This window comes from Cyprinus carpio, chromosome A3, assembly GCF_018340385.1.
Source record: "Cyprinus carpio isolate SPL01 chromosome A3, ASM1834038v1, whole genome shotgun sequence".
NCBI classification, from domain to species: Eukaryota; Metazoa; Chordata; class Actinopteri; order Cypriniformes; family Cyprinidae; genus Cyprinus; species Cyprinus carpio.
In genome coordinates, this window is record NC_056574.1 from 7931703 (window position 1) to 7950044 (window position 18342).

Here is an 18342-nt window from a genome sequence, read left to right on the forward strand (position 1 = left end):
CATTACGTATTGCTGGTACATTTTTTTTTTTTAATTAATTTTTTTTTTTTTTTTTAGAATAATTGTAGCTTACATAAATAGGTGAAGCAAAACAAATATGAATAATATTTGATCAGTCTCCCTTATTTTTTCCTTATTTTCTTGAAGAATAAACACTTATTTTCTTACAAAGAATAAACATGATAACATATTATTAATTCATAGTTTCAATTTAAGCAATTAAAACCTGATAACATATTATTAATTCATAGAAATAATTTAAGCATTTAAAACCTTTTTTAAAAAACTTGAACTTCAATACTATTAAACTGACTTCAAAATCTCAAAGGAGTTTATAAGTTAAAAGGGTAAAATGTCACAGTGCATGTTAAATAGCCTAAATTAACCTTGTGTTAACAATATAATTAGAACTAACAATATAATTCGATTTTTTTTTAAATGAACAATTCCTGTATAACATGGGACAGCAACCTTTATATCAAACATTTTTAAATCGTCCACAGCTGAGCAACGCACGAGGCAGGTTGAGCGTGAATGTGCTGCACAAAGTCATTTTCAGATGCAATGAAAATTAAAAAAAAAAATAAAAAACCCTGGATAGCCTAGATTAGGCCCAGACTCTGTTCCTAAGTATATAATAATTATAATTACCCCACAGTAACAAATTTTAACCGATTAATCACATATTTTCGCTTTTGCTGCATGTTATTTTTTTTATTTATTTATTTATTTATTTTTTAAAACAGGCTAAAAAAATAAATTAAGTTTGTGAGAGGGAAAAAATATATAAGTATATATATAAGAATATATAAAGTCATGTATAAGTTGCATTTTATTACATTCAGAAATAATAGCGGCTGGCCTAATAATGTTATAATGTGCCAACAGGATATTTTTAGTTCTCTTCACTTAACAACAAATCCTTTAAATTTAACAAATTTATCAGAACAGAACAATAATTACAAATATATAATTCTAATGGATAAATAAAATTGCAGTATATAATAATATAGGCTTAGCTATAAACAAACAAACAAAAAAAAATGAATAATAATAGCTATAAAGCGAACCATAAGGTAAGGTTGGGCTCTCATTATAGGAGAAATCCAAACGTTTCCATATTCGTGATGTTGCCTATTTCAAGCTTAACTATTATTCATTAGGAAAAATAGGCTTTGTAGTTCACGCGTGAATTAACAAAAATATGCCAAAGTGGACCGCTGCTCGCGCCGAATGGCACGGTGAACGGCTACTGTTTCCAATGAATGTCTTGCTTGAAGGGCACCAGCTGGCGATCAAACAGCTGAAACAGAAAATACAAAATTTTTGGTCACACAGTAAAGGCATAATTCAAAAATGCAAAGTTTTAGCAGTTTGAAAAATCAAGAATAATAACAGAATGAATCATAATTATTGCTAAATGCTGGACCGTTCTCATTTCTATCTGCAAATGGAACCTGAAGGATTTTTTTTTAAACCAAGAATGAACCGAAGTAGAAAACATTTAGCTTTTTATCCGATATATATAGGCCTTATATTTAATGACTGTTTAATAACAATAGCAAGCATAAGATCCTTTGTGTAAAGGTCTTCTTTTAATTTTTTTAATTTAGCCTAAGACTACCCTACATTTTGAAATTAACTCACTGTACATTTTTTAATGGTTTTTAAAAGATGGTACAATGTTATATCATGTTATATAACATTGTACCATATCAATGTTATATCAATGTTATTGTTGTTTTACCTCCTCCTTTTATCTCATTTTTCGCGAAGGATTTTAACACTGACTGACTTGAAGTTAACGCCGTGCTGACCCCTCTGCGACTGTGGCAGTATGGCACGCGGTATTACTCATTTTGGTTGTCTACCATCTGTATACCTGATGTTTGTGTTTCACAGGTTTCTCTTCTTGGCACGTAGCTGTGATATTTTTCTGTTTTGCTGCTGGATCTGGAGCTGTGCTTCTGTTCTGCTCTCTGATCTACTACAGATCAAAAAACACTGGTAGGCCTGTGCTCAGAAGGGAATTGTTGTGATTTAAATCTCTATGTTTCAGTGTGAGTGTTTAATTGATTTAACTGTGATTATTCTGCATATTCTCTCCAGACACCAGCAGCATAATCTGGACTCTTCAGGTTTCTCTGGTCTTTTGTCCAAACATCTGTATGTTCTTGGCCTTCATGTTTTGGGGCTTTACTGAAGGTGAGTGCAGTAGTTTAGTGTTCTTAGTTATGTTTGTAAATATGTAAAATAATATTAATGTAATCTTAATAATATGGTAGATTTTGTTAGTTTCTGTTCATAATAATGTACAGATTTTTCTCATCCCTGACTCACATGTTGGTGTGTTGTGTTTGTGTGTGTTATGTAATGGTGAGACTCTTTAACACTTTCTCATTTTTTGTCACACAGTTTTTATCATTTAATATCTGAATTCCATAATTAAATATTCTGTTTCAGGATCTCTGCATGAGGCTATCACCTGCTGTGCTCTTTATATTCTGAGGCCTGTTATGTTGATGTGGGCTTTGCGCTATTTGAAGTATCTTCAAGGTATGTTAGGATTTAAAGTTTATTTATTTTTTAAGAAGATCAGTAAATGCATATTGTTGGCAACATATTAAGTCTTAGCATTACAATATTGTAAGTGATTAATTTTATTGCAGTTAAATACAGTAAAGGGTCAAATACTGAAGCACAATGATTTATTGTTTTTGTTTTGTTTTTTCAAACCACAAACTCAAGTTTATTTTCTGAATATGTTCTTGGCAACAATATTGTATGTGTTGTTGGAAACTCAGAAGGGAAGACCAGGAGACTCTTGGGTAATCTTCAGCAGAATTCTTTATTGAGAACGCGTTGGATGGCGCTGCAGTCATCAAAAGTCTAATCAAAGCAGTGATACTTTGAAGTTTTTATACATTCAAGTGGGAGGGATACATACAGTAGAGGTGGAGACAATCTAACCCATAGCATGCTAATGAAGTACAGGAATCAGCCTTGATCTCATCAGCATAACAGTGTCATTCAAATGCAGAGGTAATAAAGTATCTGTGGGATTCATTTGTCATCTGCACAGTGATGCACAAACATGCTTCAGTATTTCACCTTGGGTGTAAGAATATGTGATATCTCAACAGAGAACAGCATAATTTAGTCAATTAGGACAGGACTAACATAATATAATACAATGCAGTGCATTAGTGCTTTTAAAAAATATTAATTTTATGTATTCAACCCTTTCTTTCCACAGACAGCCTTACATCATGGATCAGGTTTTTCAGAATAACACATGAACTTACTGTTCTTACAGTCATTGTTTATTCAGGTGGGTAAAATCCACACAACAGAAGCCATGTTCTTTATTCTGACATATAAAGTGCTCTTATGTCACCTATTTTGCTCACTTCCAGTAGACCAGTCTAGAATTCAGCTATTAAATCTTACCCACCCCCTCTTTAAAATCCTGTAAACATGAACCCTGAAGTCAGTAACCCTGATTACTCAAACTGACTGAAAGACATAGCTTACAAGTGTCTAGTATATTCTTCATTTCAAAATAATCAGATTACATCCTTTTATAATTTATACTTTATTGCATGTATACTGTTTCCCTAACCTTCCCTCTTTCCCTGGTTCAGATTAAGTTGGTATGGCCTCAATGAGAATTGTTTGACAAACACTATTCAGTTCACCACATTTACATATGTTCTGTTCTTGCACAGGACATCATGTATCTTGTGTGATATTTAATTTTTATATCTGTTTCTATAGTTTTTTTTGCATATGGCTGGAGAATTAGTGCACGTGAACGCCGTTTATCCTCAGGAATATGCTTTGGAGTTGTTGTGCTGGTCTGTCTCTTCCTGAGTGAAGGTAAGGGTTTCTGTATGATTTGAGTGGCAAGCTAAGTAAGCACAGATTTATTACGTTGATAAATGTAAATTAACAAAACAAATGTTTTTTTTTTTTTATTCTACAATTACCAAAAATGATAATCAAGTACATACAAAAGAGCCATACACTTTCCTTTTAGGTCTAAGTGTGTGTTAATGTTTAATAGTACTATTAGCTTTAGTTATACTACAGGGCCGTTGAATGCTTGAATCTGATTGGCTGACGAATGTTCTGAGGTGTGCAATTATTTTCTGGAAAATGCATGGCGAACGTAGTTCCAGGCAGCTCTCTTGACCGCATTACAGTTCCATATCACTTCGCATATAGTAAAGCTATAATAACGGTCACGCAGTTTGCACAAAAAGGTGTTGTCAGCGCTGCCCTGACGATTTTATCAGTTAGCCTATACAGTGTAGCAACTTAAAGACTACACATGACATTTCTCACTAGCGATGTAATGTCAGCACCGTTTATAGATACACAGAGGTACGTTAGCCTAATTCACACAATCTCTCTCTGTGTGTCTCTGTCGCTCTCGCTCTCTTTCTAACAGCTTCATTATTATCAACAATTCTCATTGAGGCCATACCAACTTAATCTGAACCAGGGAAAGAGGGAAGGTTAGGGAAACAGTATACATGCAATAAAGTATAAATTATAAAAGGATGTAATCTGATTATTTTGAAATGAAGAATATACTAGACACTTGTAAGCTCTGTCTTTCAGTCAGTTTGAGTAATCAGGGTTACTGACTTCAGGGTTCATGTTTACAGGATTTTAAAGAGGGGGTGGGGTAAGATTTAATAGCTGAATTCTAGACTGGTCTACTGGAAGTGAGCAAAATAGGTGACATTAGAGCACTTTATATGTCAGACGAATGTCGGACGAATCCCTTTAAATAAATCATCAGATCGATGTCTTGAGGTGTGGTAACCATAGTATAAGCGGAATAATTGACGACGGGCCGTTGAATTATTAGAAAAATAATGCACACCAGAGGGGGTGATGCGGCCACGACGCGAAGCTTACATAAACCACTATTACTGAGTGTTGATAAAGCAAAAAAATAAAAGAAAGCTTAAGGGGGAAAAAAATAAATAAATGCGGAATGTAAAATGTATAATATTCTGGACTGTTACCACCCTCTACTACTTAAACCAACGAAAGGAACAAGCACAGTTACATGAGCAATATAACACTCGTAGAGGTGAGGTATGGCTGTATATCGGCCTGGCTGTGATTCGGCCGTAGGTAATCAAAGAGTGCCGATATATAGCCATATCTCACTTCAACGAGTGTGATACTGCGTTTTTAGTATTGTTTAGAAGGGTTTGGAGTGTGTAGTTTGTTTATAAATTAGAATGTAGTGTGTTTTGTATTTATATTTTGTGTTTTGTTAAGAACTACTAACTTCCGCAACAGATTTAAATCTAAAATCGACAGTTTAACAGCTGAGCCCGTTTCCGTTATTTATTTCAAAACGTCACTTTAGAGCTAGTAACAAAAGAACGTTGAGTTGCTTCACTGAAAGCTTATTGTATTATTGTATTAAAAGCTTGCTGTATTTGTAAAGTATTATGAGAGATAGATGGACTGAGCAAGTGTGATTACCTGCATCTGATACAGCATCTCAGTCTCCTACACACAATAAAACATACGTTTTAATGTCCACTGAGGAAAGCGTGATCTTTGTCGTATCGTCAATATCCTTTTATCTATTAAGAGTGATTTCTGATGACAGCGCTGCTCAGTGCATTTGTTAGCTGCGTCGTTGTTGAAAGTAAAAATAATGCTGCGTTCCAGGCAGGTTTTTGAGCCCGTAAGTCAAGACTTCAAACCACGATTCACGACTTTGTAGCGTTCGCTCAGTGAATCCGCCTAAACTTCCTCTGAGAAGCACTTAGCAAAAGGAATTGTAGCTAGATTATAAATTTTATTGCAACGTTATATTGTCCTAAAAACGTTTTTTCAACGTGTACCACTTGCAAAAACACTGCATCCGTAGGCAATATTATCCGTAGGGGCTGCCATAGCTGTTTTGCGGGCTATGTGACGTCAGAGCTGGTAACTGTCTTGGATTACATCGATCTAGTAGTAAGTTAGTTGGTGGGTGGTAAGTGGTTTGTTTGACTTTCCAGTTCCAGTTTAATTTGTATAAGGTTTGAGGTTGAGGAAAAACACGGGTTACGGGTTGCCTGAAATGCGGCATAACTTGCGTTTACAAAAGTGTATTTTTCAATTTCAAAGTCTTTACTGCAGTGCTGACTCACTTGTCTCTTGTCGCCATCTAATGGCGGAACAATGTAACTAAAATCACCATCACGAACACAATAGATTGTATAAAAAAATGTATTTATTGCTGTGTTGTCTCTTTTGTCTATTGTCGCCATCACTACATTATTTATATAAATATTATTTATTGAATAATCATATTTAATAAACAACAACAACAGCCATCATAAAAGTTGCTAGGCAATCCGGTCAACCGTACAATGGCAGCACGATATAGTGTATACAGCATTGAATTTACATAAACATGATGATTAGATTTTGCTAAAACTATTTGCTCTTGATAAAATTATTTTTTATTGGGACAAATAATAGTTTAATGGGATTTAAGTCTGGCGGTTTGTTTTTCATGTTTAGAATTTTTTGTGATGTTTAAACAATATGTGGCTTCCAGAAGATCTGGCCGGGGTGAAGCACTCTCGGCGGGTGTAATGAGCGCTGAACAGCTGCTGGAGCTCACATCACCAAAAGATTTCGAAGCAAATTTTCAAGCAGACGTTATCTTTATTAACAAACCGCATATTTGACGTCCAAGCAAGCACATTCTCGCCTAAAAAGCTCTTAAAACTGCACTTCGTGACACAAAACAGTATTATTTTTAAAACTATTGTGGATTTGGGTAAAGACTAGAAGGGATACTATGGCGCTACTGGGCATGCACACATCAATACACCGTAATTTTTGTCAAACTGTACAACAATAGTTACTATTTTTTCATTCTTGTAAGGGGTAGGTTTAGGGTTGGGGTAGGTGTAGACGATAATAAAACACAATCTAATAGATAGAAAATTAAATGTACTGTTAGCTTCCGGACGGAGCTGTATCCCTTCTAGCCACAACCGTGGATTTGGGTGTCCACGATGACACTCAATGTAAGAAATACGGCAACTTCGGCAAGCGGAGTGATACTAACGGTGGTGAGGTCTGTTGGACTCTAATATCACACTTGTGTGAGAATATGATATGAGAAGAAGAAAGGAATGGTTTTTTGTATAAAAACAAATTATATTGTAAATTATGCTGTATATATGGGAGAGCATTGCTAATGTTATCTTTGTGTGACCTAAATGTAGTGCTCCACACTCTGTTATAAAAGCATTCAAAGCTGCTGCAGGTTAAGATCTGATGCTTGTGTATTTGTAAGTTATGTGTGCATTTGTATTGTCATGGTTGTTGAATTCATTGATGGTTGATGTTGGTTTATGTTTGATGAATGAATCTTAGCCCTGACTGGACATTTATGTTTTCTTTTTTCCAATTGTTCCAGTTGATGTACTCATTTGGACTTTCCTATCCAGGTAATGCCTTAATATTGATCCTTTCATAATTTATTAAACTGATAAACTGATTTTTTTTTTTCCTGTGATAAAAATCTAGTTGTTTGTAGTTCAGCCAATTTCACCTTGATGTAGAACCATCTTCGTAATTTTGTAGATTTATATGTGGACATAAATCTGAGCCTAAATTAAGACAATAAGAGCTTCACAAGAAAGTTCAATACTTGAGACTCTTTATTTCAGTGACTTTAACATCTAAACATTCAGAGTAAATCATATATGCATGTTTCTTAATGACAGATTATTGACCACCTTGCTTCAATTGACTGTTTTGTTTGATTGGGTGTTTTTTTGATTGTTTTTTTTTTGTTATTTTGTTTTTTGTTTTGGTATTTGTTCTGTTACTGTATGCTGTTTTTTTATTCATCTTTTAGCTAGTTTTAAATGTAGATTTAAATGTAAGTAATTATGATTCCAAGTAATGTAAGCCGATAATGTGTTTGTATAGGTTTGAAAAGAGTAAATCCTGTAATAATCATGTATGCATAAATTTGTGATGATATTAAATATTATTGTATATAAATAAAATTACATCCTGCTTAATGCATGATGTTTTTATAAAGTGATTTAAAGTCAGCATCAAAACTGAAGCTCCTGCTGTTCACTTTACTGCCATATTGTGACATTTGTTTGAGTAATGCATGATGTTTTTATAAAGTGATTTAAAGTCAGCATCAAAAACTCGGGATTACGACTTGGATTTTATCCATCAAGCTGTTGATTGCTCTTGTGAAAAAGTGAGTGAAATGAATTTTGCTCACAGTGTAAGTGCTCAAACAAAGCATGCATTAAGAAATATTATAAGTAAAGGCTGGCATTTTGATTTTCCTCATTCCCTGCTCCTTTTCTAATTGATCCCGTGCCAGACCTGAGTTCAGTTTTGTATGTGACTTGTGAAAGCTAAAGCAGAAGGTCATCTTTTCATTCACAAGGCTCCTCACCCCAGAGATGGATAAATAACAATATTGCCGAGCATAATACAACAATCCTGGATATCATCCTAGCGATTTATGCTCATTCCAACCATAGCTAGAATATTATTAGAGGGGGGAGAAGGTGTTATGTTTTTTTTTTTTTTGATTTTTTTTATTAGAAAGGGAAGCTAAACCTGCCTGCATGACAGACATTTCTCTGTAGGCTAGTTTAGCTTGGGGATCTTGGCCTGGGACTGTGGATTAACGTATTTTTACATCTTCTAAAATCCAAACAGGACTACATTTTAATTCATGATGAGTGATAGCCATAGAATAGCTTAAACTTAGGAATACATGCAAATATTTTGTTTTTGTGAGACATACTTGTGCTGGATCAAAAGTGCCTGCTTTCATTACATAGTACCTTGGAATGGATCTGTGTCATTTTATTTCTTGAAGTTCTGAAGATAACAGTGGTCTTTGAATACTGTGTGCTGAAACACGTGTTGAAAGGTATTATCCATCACTGACTTACAGTGCTTGTGACTTGCATTGTCTTTTTATTACTCCACTAAGTATAATGGCAAAAGAGTAAGGACAATATGCAAAATGTAAGATGTAGAAATTAGATAACTGTGATATGTCTAAAATACTGGCAGATTAAAAACATAAATGAAACAATGCTGTTTTATGTATTAAAATGGTATAACTCATTAGTTATATTGTTAGTTAATTTAGTTAATATTAAGGGAAATTAAGTTATATAAAGCAGATATACTCATTATTCTTTGCACTTCCTGAACTGCACATTTTTTATTTTTTTATTTCTTACTAATCACTTTATTGGTCATGAGGGTGACGGTGAGTTTTGCAATAAACATAAGACTGAACTTTGATGTCTGGAAGTATTCAGACCCCTTACTTTTTACCACATTTTATGTTGCAGGCTTATACTACAATACTTAAGTTTTTCTTCCATCAATCTACCCTTTATGCATCATAATGACAAAGCAAAAAAGATATATGTGATTAATCCAGGAAATGTATTTAAAAAAAAAAAAAATGTTACATTGAAATAAGTATTCAGATGCTTTGCTGTGCTACTAGAAATTTACATCATGTGCATGTTGAGAAAACAAGCTTACCTCATTGTTTTTTTAAGATTTTAAATTAGATGTGTAGTCCTTTCCAATCGTTAGCAAATGTAGAGTTTATACAGATTTCCAGGAAAGTAATACAGTAATGTTTTTAAGAAATATATCATCTTAAAAGTGCAATGATTTCTGTAAATCCAGTGATCCAGTGCTGTGTGGCCTCTACATTTTCTGTGTAATTATAATCACCTGACTAGTGAATAGTGTGTGCAGTTCCATGAAACTGGAAGACTTTTTGAACATACATTAAAGGAATAGACTGGTTTAGAAAGGAAAATTTAAGAGAGATAAAAAGTAGAATTAATGAGAATCAATAAATAATGGAGAATCTGCTGCCATTGTGTGCATATGCAACCATTATGTCATTAAAAAAGTAACTGTAGTCTGATTATGAGTATTTTTAAAAAGTAATTAGTCTAATTACAAGTACTTCATTTTTGGAATCTGATTAAATAATCCAGATTATATAACCAGTTACTATCCAACACTCGATACAATATTATCTCACTTTACTAAGCCTTCTTGAGTTATTCAGAGTTTTTTATTTATTTTTTTATAAAGGTTGGTTTTTTCAAATTTAGCCATTTTCAGTCATTTATTCAATAATGAAACGTCTTGTCACTGTATTTTTTATTACTAAATCTATATTCTCTGCTCATCCATTTGACTTTCAAATCAGATTTGAGTTTTGTTTTAACAGAGGCAGAACATTCAAGAGTCTGTATGGCAGCAAATAAGGCGCATTTACGGGCTGAAGCGCGAAGACGACGACAGACTGAGGCGAGCCAACAAGAATCAAATACATGTAATTATTGACTGCTAAATTCTAGTATAACTCCAAATGATTAGGATTGCTAATTCCATACCCACACACACATTATAACATTATATTTATATATAAAGAGAGAGAGAGATACAATTTGATAGTGTTGCACAGAAAAGAGATCTTATCATAATTAATGCAACTATTTGATTGTTTTGTGCATCTGTTATAGTGGCTCGCTGTAATGAAATCATGTTCATGTTTTGGTGGTGTTGATACAATTTGATGTCTTGTTTTTGTTGAACTCTATTTAGCACTGGACAGCAGGAACTCATCCTGAAAGCATCGCGAGAAAGCACGTAAGTCAATATCTATCATTTCCGCAAATAATTATGTTTGTATTTCCATATTTGTATATATGCATTTGTGTATGTGTGTATAGCCGTTTATAGATATTATAGAAATCTTTTAAATATCACACCATTTTATATAATGCAAAAACGAATGCTGAAAATGAATTGAGCACAGCAGGATAACATTTTACAAATATTAAATATTGCTTTATCATTTTGCTTTCAAATGTCCTGTGCTTCTTTCTCTTCTTTGTTATTCTTTTAATTCTTAGGAAATGGTGAGCGTGTCGTGAAGGATTTGAGAGTCATTGTCTTCCCTTCTGAAAGTGTTTTTGTCTTGTATTGGCTGATTTTACAAATGCATGCTTACTGTAAGTATCTTTACATCTCTTTTTAATTTATTTTTGTTTACTTTTGCACTGTGATAATAAAAGCAAAAGTGTTAGTATAATGACACAGAGAAAGATTAAAATCTATTAAATTTTCCAGCAGTGAACTTTATAGATAGTGACTCAAGCTCAGGAACGTTAGTATGATTTGTATGTGAGAGGTTTTTAGGAACATTTGCTAAAAAATTGGTCAAAGGCCATCAAATCTGTTCAAAATACTTACAGAATCTGATTTATTTGCTGTGATTCTGATTTGATTCAATAATTTGATTCAATTGATTATTAACATTTTAAAAACTTTCTCTCTAATGTCTCCTGTCACACAGTGAGGATTGTTACAACTGGGTAAGTTCAGATTTTTATTCAACACAGTATGTACAGTATGTGTATATGCAGTACATTCAGCTGTGTATGTATCCATGTTTAATCTGTAATTCTGTTTCTAAATACAGATCTACACACAATCAAAGGAACTCACATCAAAGAGGTCAACTCATGGTAATGTAATAATTATATACATAATGTATCGGCTGATCTGCAATATAATCTTTGACATCTTAGCGTGAAGTACTGATTTGTACCAAACAACGTCTTGTTTTAAACACAGAATACACCACAGACTCTTGAAATGGAGATTCTGTCTGCAGCTGATCCTGATGTTCTCACAGATTACAGGACGTGAAACTCTGCCTCTGACTGCTCTGTCTGTCTGCAAAAGAGTTCCTCTTCAGTAAAAACCAACAAACGGAGACTGAAAACTAAACTGTAAAGCAGAGAGTCTAGTGACATTCTGTTACAAATAACTTGATAATTTTGTATTGGTTGCCAAATCATTTCAAAAGTAAAACATGCTGTATTTTTGTTACAGTATTAGGTTTCATATAACTTTATTGTAATAGTTATTATGAACAAGAACTAATTTTTATTTTTTTCATAAACAGATTGAGGTACAGCTTCTATGTAAATGTGGTGTGTTATTAAAATTGTGTGTTTATTCATCTTTGAATATTTAGTTAAATATGAAAGAGCTGAACTTGTGTTTTGTAAATGTTTATGAGGCTATTGCATGAGTGGTATGAAGCTCACATATTTTCAGCTAATATTGCTGAAGTTAAACAGATCTGTGCCAAAATCTATGCAAAAATATTTATGCAACATTTAAAATGAACAAGCAGTTTGTAAAGTGTCTTAATTGCTATAGTTGTTTTTCACAGTTTTATATATGATGCATGAAGTTATGAGCCTGGTGCAAAAACACTCCTCGGAGTCCTCTGACCCAAACCTTTGTGGTGAAACTGTGGTTTAAATAAAATTGTTGGTAGGTGTGGAGTCAGTTCTGAACAATTTTAAACATTTCAGAAGAATACTTTGACTTAACTTGCAATTTTTCACAATGATATTTGACTGCTTGTTCATTGAGTACATTTGCTATTATCAGGATCAGATCAGTTTATATCTTCATATGGGCATTTATAAATATTATAAAGATATAGAAGAGTTCCTCTTCACTTTATCTGCTAATTTGACATGTTTTTGAACCATGGAAGTCTAAACTAAATTTGATTTGTTGCATTTATTATTTTTAATGGAACGGAATAATCCATTTATCATCTCTTTTCCTTACCTCTCTCCAAACAAAAGAGCTGAAAACATGTCTCCAATCATATCAGGGCCCGTATTCACAAAACATCTAAAGGCTAAAAGTAGCTCATAACTAGCCAATTTAGGAGAAAATCTTAAAAATAATGGGCGTCAGTGTCAGGACTCCTACATTTTTGTTCTAAGGGTATTTCACAAAGTAAAATTAGCTCCTAAATCTGTGAAACATTAGGAGTAGTGAAGAGGACTCCTAAGTCACTAAGACCAAATCTGAACTATCATAAAATAGCTGTTGCCAGCAATCTGCCTCAATCTGCCAATGTGAATGTAAACATTTTAGAAACATTTGACGATAATCAGCTTTTAAAAGTTATCCCAAAATGTTTTATTAGCTATATCCTTAATATCTGTCCAGTTTGGTTTTATTTTATGTTTGCATGTCTTACTATCAGCCATGATTATTCTGCTAATTAAAAGGCTGTTTATATGCATATTACCAAAACTACATTAGTCGCAAAAAAAAAAAAAAAAAAAAAAAAAATCCACATGAAGTCGTGAAATCACAAATCATTAATGAGGAAACATAGTACATCGGGCAGGACATCCATATGTTCACCTAACATTCATCGACCTCAAATATGGCTTATCATATAAGAGGCTGACCATTAGCTGAATATATAGTCTACTTGTTTAATTAGTGACACTTAGCCTGCATTTTAAAATCTTTATTTGAATATGGCAACATAATATTGCGCTCTAAAATATTTCTATGAATAAATCTCTGACAGAGACTATCAGCCAATCGCTGACATCATCCATAGCAATGAGGTAAACTCCGCCCCCTTACTCTGAGCTGAAGACTTCTCTCTGTTCCTTAATAAAAGTTTGTCTCAGCAGCTTTGTTAATTGGTTTTAAGAGAAAACTCTTAGCTAAAAACCTTTACTGCTATTTAGGAGAACTCTTAGTGGTAAGATAAAATGTTTTGTGAATACGGGTCCAGGTTAGTATTGTATTTAATGTAAATTATATTTAATAAATTGACATGTGATATAAGGAGAATGTTTAGTTATTAAACTTGATAATTTTCTTAATGTTTTGCTGGGTGATATAATTTTTTTTTTAAATTTTAATGTAAAAGGGTGCTACAATAAAAACATGTTAATTGATGTATTTTAAGTTCCTATATAGAAAAATAGAAAATAATATAGAAAATATAAAAGTAGAATAAATATATGATTAATATGAATAGAAAATTTAGAAAATACACTCTGGATCCAAAATGTGACTACATGATAACACACTGATTGGCTGATGACACCACAAAAACACACATGCTGCATCCAAATATGTCTATCCGTGCTATATAGTAGGCAAAAAAAACAGTATGCAAAATGTACCTGGATGACCTTCTATTTCAAGATCCTGAAATTCATATTCACTGTACTATCCCATGAGGCCACAGGGAAGGATTTGTGAATGACAGTGACTGGCATGAATGTAGTGTTTCCAAATTTCATTCATACTACACATATATAGAACATACTTTTAAGAAGTCACAAGTAAGTGTCAAATGAAAAGTATTAATATATAACTTATGTTTACACATCTACTTTTGAATGGCTTTTTTAGGATATGTCTTGTCCCAAACCCAGAAAGGGTCTGATGAAACTCCAGCCAGTGGATCAGTGGAGTAACACAATGATGGAGGTTAATTGACATGACAATGAGCACACGCATACAAAATGTTTTAAGCTTATTTTTATTCTTGTGGTATGAAACAAGACCCAAACATAATTTTTGAGAGATTTACTATAAATATAAACATTGGCCTGATTTCATAGACAGGGCTTAGACTAAGCCAGGATTAGGCCATAGTTTAATTGGGACACTTTAGTAATTTTAATAAACATGCCTTAGAAAAAAAAAGAAAGAAAGAAAAAAAAAACACATTACTGGTGTGTATCTTGAGACAAAACAAAGACACTGACATATTTTAAGATCAATCAGTGCAAGTTTGTTTCAGTTGAAACAGCTCACCAGAGACGGTTGGCTTCCCTCACATTTGTCACGGGGCGGGTCACCTGTGTCTCAACAAGAGCAAAAAGTGATATTGTTCTTATTTTAACTTGTACTTAACATAAGGATGTAAAATAAGTTACAAAAACTATTGTTGAGCATCAAACATTTTTGAAAAGTTACAGATCAGGGGAACATTCCTCAAAAGCATTAACTAACCTAACTATGGTCGCAAGTTCTGATGAATATTGGTATTTTGGTATTGAGGAAAAGAATGACTGATTGAATTATATGATGTTAATGGCTAAAAAGAATTGACATTTATTTTGTAAAACCTTTCAAGGAAACATTTTTTAATTGATATATAGTGTATTATTTGTAATTGATAGTCTTACTGTTTAAAATGCTCGAGAACGACATCTGGGAATTCAGTTCCAAAGAATAATTGCATTCTGTTTTTGTCAGTCACGTGCATTTATTATGTGTGACGTCACAGAGGTTCCATTTAAAAAAAAAAAAAATATATATATATATATATATATATATATATATAAATGAGAGAACTGTATACTTTCGAAATAAGTTCAAAATGGAAAGAAAAAAAAACAGTTTATGTTAAATAGTATGCCTTTATTTCACATAAGTATAAAACACAATGGTCAGTTTTTATTGGGGATGTCCCATAATATGCCAGTACTGCCACTCCCCATACGCAGATTACACAGTTTATGTAGGGCACTAACTTCCAGGGGACACCATCTCTGTTTTCATTCCATATCAATATTAACATAAACACAAGTGTAAATGTAAACATAATTATAAAAATAGCATTTTATGTTGAAAACAATAAGCTCACATGGCACATTCCCACTTCTGCCACACACCTAGAGAAAATACAACAGCAGTCTGGTGCTGAGAAGCCCAAAAAATAAATAAAATAAAATAATAATAATAAAATTCCATACATCACTTACAGGTATGCTTACAAATGTTTAAAAATTTCTATTTTGGGCTGATGAAGTTAATGTGTGATGGCAGATATTGATAATTTAGATATTATCAATGACTACTTTTGAGTTGTTGAGCGCTCCAAATGAAAACTTTGCATGATGAAATCTTTGACATGCACCAATTAATCTAATAATTTGGGAGTACTGTAATCGTCAGATTGGAATGTAGTGTATCGTCAGCTTGTGATTTTTGTAGGATAGTGTTGTTCGACAATCATATTTCAGGTTGGCCGTGCAACTTTATAGCTGTGTCTCATTTAGTAGGCGTCCTCTGGATGCCAGGATGTGCATATGGAGTGTCCTCAACCCAGAATTAATCAAGACGGCCTTAATAGGGGGTGGAAAAGGAAACAGGAAGTATGTGTGTTTTATTTGGTGTGCTTTGTATGGATGGATGAGCATAGCGTTGTTGTGCTCTTACGCTAGTTAAATGTACAATACCAAAGGGTTCAACATTTTTCGTTATTGTTAGCATTGTTATATTATTAATATTATCTATTTTTTTTTTTTTTTTATAAAAATTTAAAGTGTGTTAAGTGTTTTTTCAAAGGAACTTCAGTGTCTATAACTTTTAATATTTTTGAGCATTATCAAATCTGGTTGATAAAAAAGTAAAGCCCAAAGGGTCTTCTTTCCAAAGACACCAAAATATATGTGTAACACACTGAAGTAAGGAACTGTTGCAATTTTAAATTAGGTAGGGCACTTTCAGCTGTGAGTCCCATAATGGGGGGTGCTGGCTAACAGGTTAAAATCACTAAACACTTGTAATCCTGTTTACCACATCTAGCATCTGAGGTTTGTTGGAAACTCAGAAGCGAAGACCAGGAGATTCTTGGGTATCTTCAGCAGGACTCCTTTATTGAGCAGCTGCCATGGAGTCACGAGTCATCAGCCGCAGTCATCAAAAGTCTAACTAAGGCAATGATACATTGTAGTTTATGTAAGTTTGATGGATGGGGGTTGAATAGATGTGGAATAAGTATGAAAATTGGAGTGCAAGTGTAGTACAATTATCTGAGTTTTACAGCCCTGATCTCATCAGCATAACAGTGTCATTCCAATGCATATGTGCTAATCCAGTCAGCAACAGTGGAAATGTATGCATACCTTCATTTTTACTATCATGAGAGCATTCGCCTTTAACTTGGGACAATGCCCAATAGTCCAGGAAGTGCATGAAGACAAAAGGTTAATGTTTCAGACACCTGGGCTGCTTGACTTGATCTTCTTAGAATGTCATCATCTCAAAATGGAATACACAATATACATAACCTTAATTTTCCATGTGATGCTATGTCAGAACATAGGATCAGCATATTTTAAACAGATTTTTAAATTTGTAATCCTACAGGTAATACAACTTAAATAAGAAGAACTTGAAAATACTTACATTTAAACACCACATATATTTGTATTTTTAAAGGTTTTTTAAATTTGTTATGATGCAGGTAATACTTTTTTTTTTTTTTTGCAAAATAGAAATGGTGGTTTGTTTACTGTGATGGAAGAGGTATGTGGATTCTCTCTGGCAGTGGAAGGAAACACCTCGTACAGCGTCTGGGGCCTCTCTGTGAAAGAAGGTCGCATTTGGAGGTGTCCTGCTACCTCACTTTCTAAATAGAGACAGCCCCGAGGGCGGTATGCAGCCTCCAATGAAAAGTGTTAGAAATGGCTTTTATATGAAACACAGCTTTTATCACAGCCCTGCTAAATTGTAGTGCCAGTACGTGGGCTCAAAATTCCAGAATTTCACTGTCGCTTTTGGACCCCACTGTGTTTATAGTCATAGAGCTTTGGTTAGACTAACATCTATTGCAGTTGGTTGAGCTCTTTTTGTTTTTACCCTATCAGAGGATCAAGGAGAGCTGGTGTTGGTGGTGGTGTTGATCTTTTATGGGAGCTTTTTTTATATATGTATTATTTTTCTAAATATTTGTTTTAAAATGAATATCTTGAATCTTTACATTTATTGTATTTGCACCTATATACACTCACCTAAAAGATTATTAGGAACACCATACTAATACTGTGTTTGACCCCCTTTCGCCTTCAGAACTGCCTTGTTCTCATTGGTGGTTTAACAAGGTGCTGAAAGCATTCTTTAGAAATGTTGGCCCATATTGATAGGATAGCATCTTGCAGTTGATGGAGATTTGTGGGATGCACATCCAGGGCACGAAGCTCCCGTTCCACCACATCCCAAAGATGCTCTATTGGGTTTAGATCTGGTGACTGTGGGGGCCATTTTAGTACATTGAACTCATGGTCATGTTCAAGAAACCAATTTGAAATGATTCGAGCTTTGTGACATGGTGCATTATCCTGCTGGAAGTAGCCATCAGAGGATTGGTACATGGTGGTCATAAAGGGATGGACATGGTCATAAACAATGCTCAGGTAGGCCTTGGGATTTAAACGATGCCCAAGTTGCACTTGCTCAGGTAGGCTGTGGCATTTAAACATCCCCCACACCATTACACCACCAGCAGCCTGCACTGTAACAAGGCATGATGGATCCATGTTCTCATTCTGTTTACGCCAAATTCCGACCCTAACATCTGAATGTCTCAACAGAAATCGAGACTCATCAGACCAGGCAACATTTTTCCAGTCT

General features: G+C 33.8%; 1 protein-coding gene and 1 long non-coding RNA gene across 2 annotated transcripts in view; both read left to right on the forward strand.

Moving 5' to 3' along the window:
- Positions 1 to 4207, forward strand: part of LOC109062954 — an 8920-nt gene extending 4713 nt beyond the window's left edge. The window contains exons 4-8 of the mRNA XM_042715727.1: positions 1903 to 2007; positions 2110 to 2205; positions 2464 to 2556; positions 3257 to 3331; positions 3778 to 4207. Of these exons, the coding sequence (XP_042571661.1) occupies positions 1903 to 2007; positions 2110 to 2205; positions 2464 to 2556; positions 3257 to 3331; positions 3778 to 3902 (494 nt within the window). The 3' untranslated portion in view covers positions 3903 to 4207. The remainder of the gene's footprint in view (positions 1 to 1902; positions 2008 to 2109; positions 2206 to 2463; positions 2557 to 3256; positions 3332 to 3777) is intronic.
- A 6507-nt stretch (positions 4208 to 10714) lies between these two features.
- LOC122135942 lies at positions 10715 to 11768 on the forward strand. The gene is made up of 4 exons (XR_006153794.1): positions 10715 to 11081; positions 11426 to 11444; positions 11552 to 11597; positions 11707 to 11768. It is a non-coding gene; the product is annotated as an uncharacterized LOC122135942 (long non-coding RNA).
- Positions 11769 to 18342: the final 6574 nt, after the last annotated feature.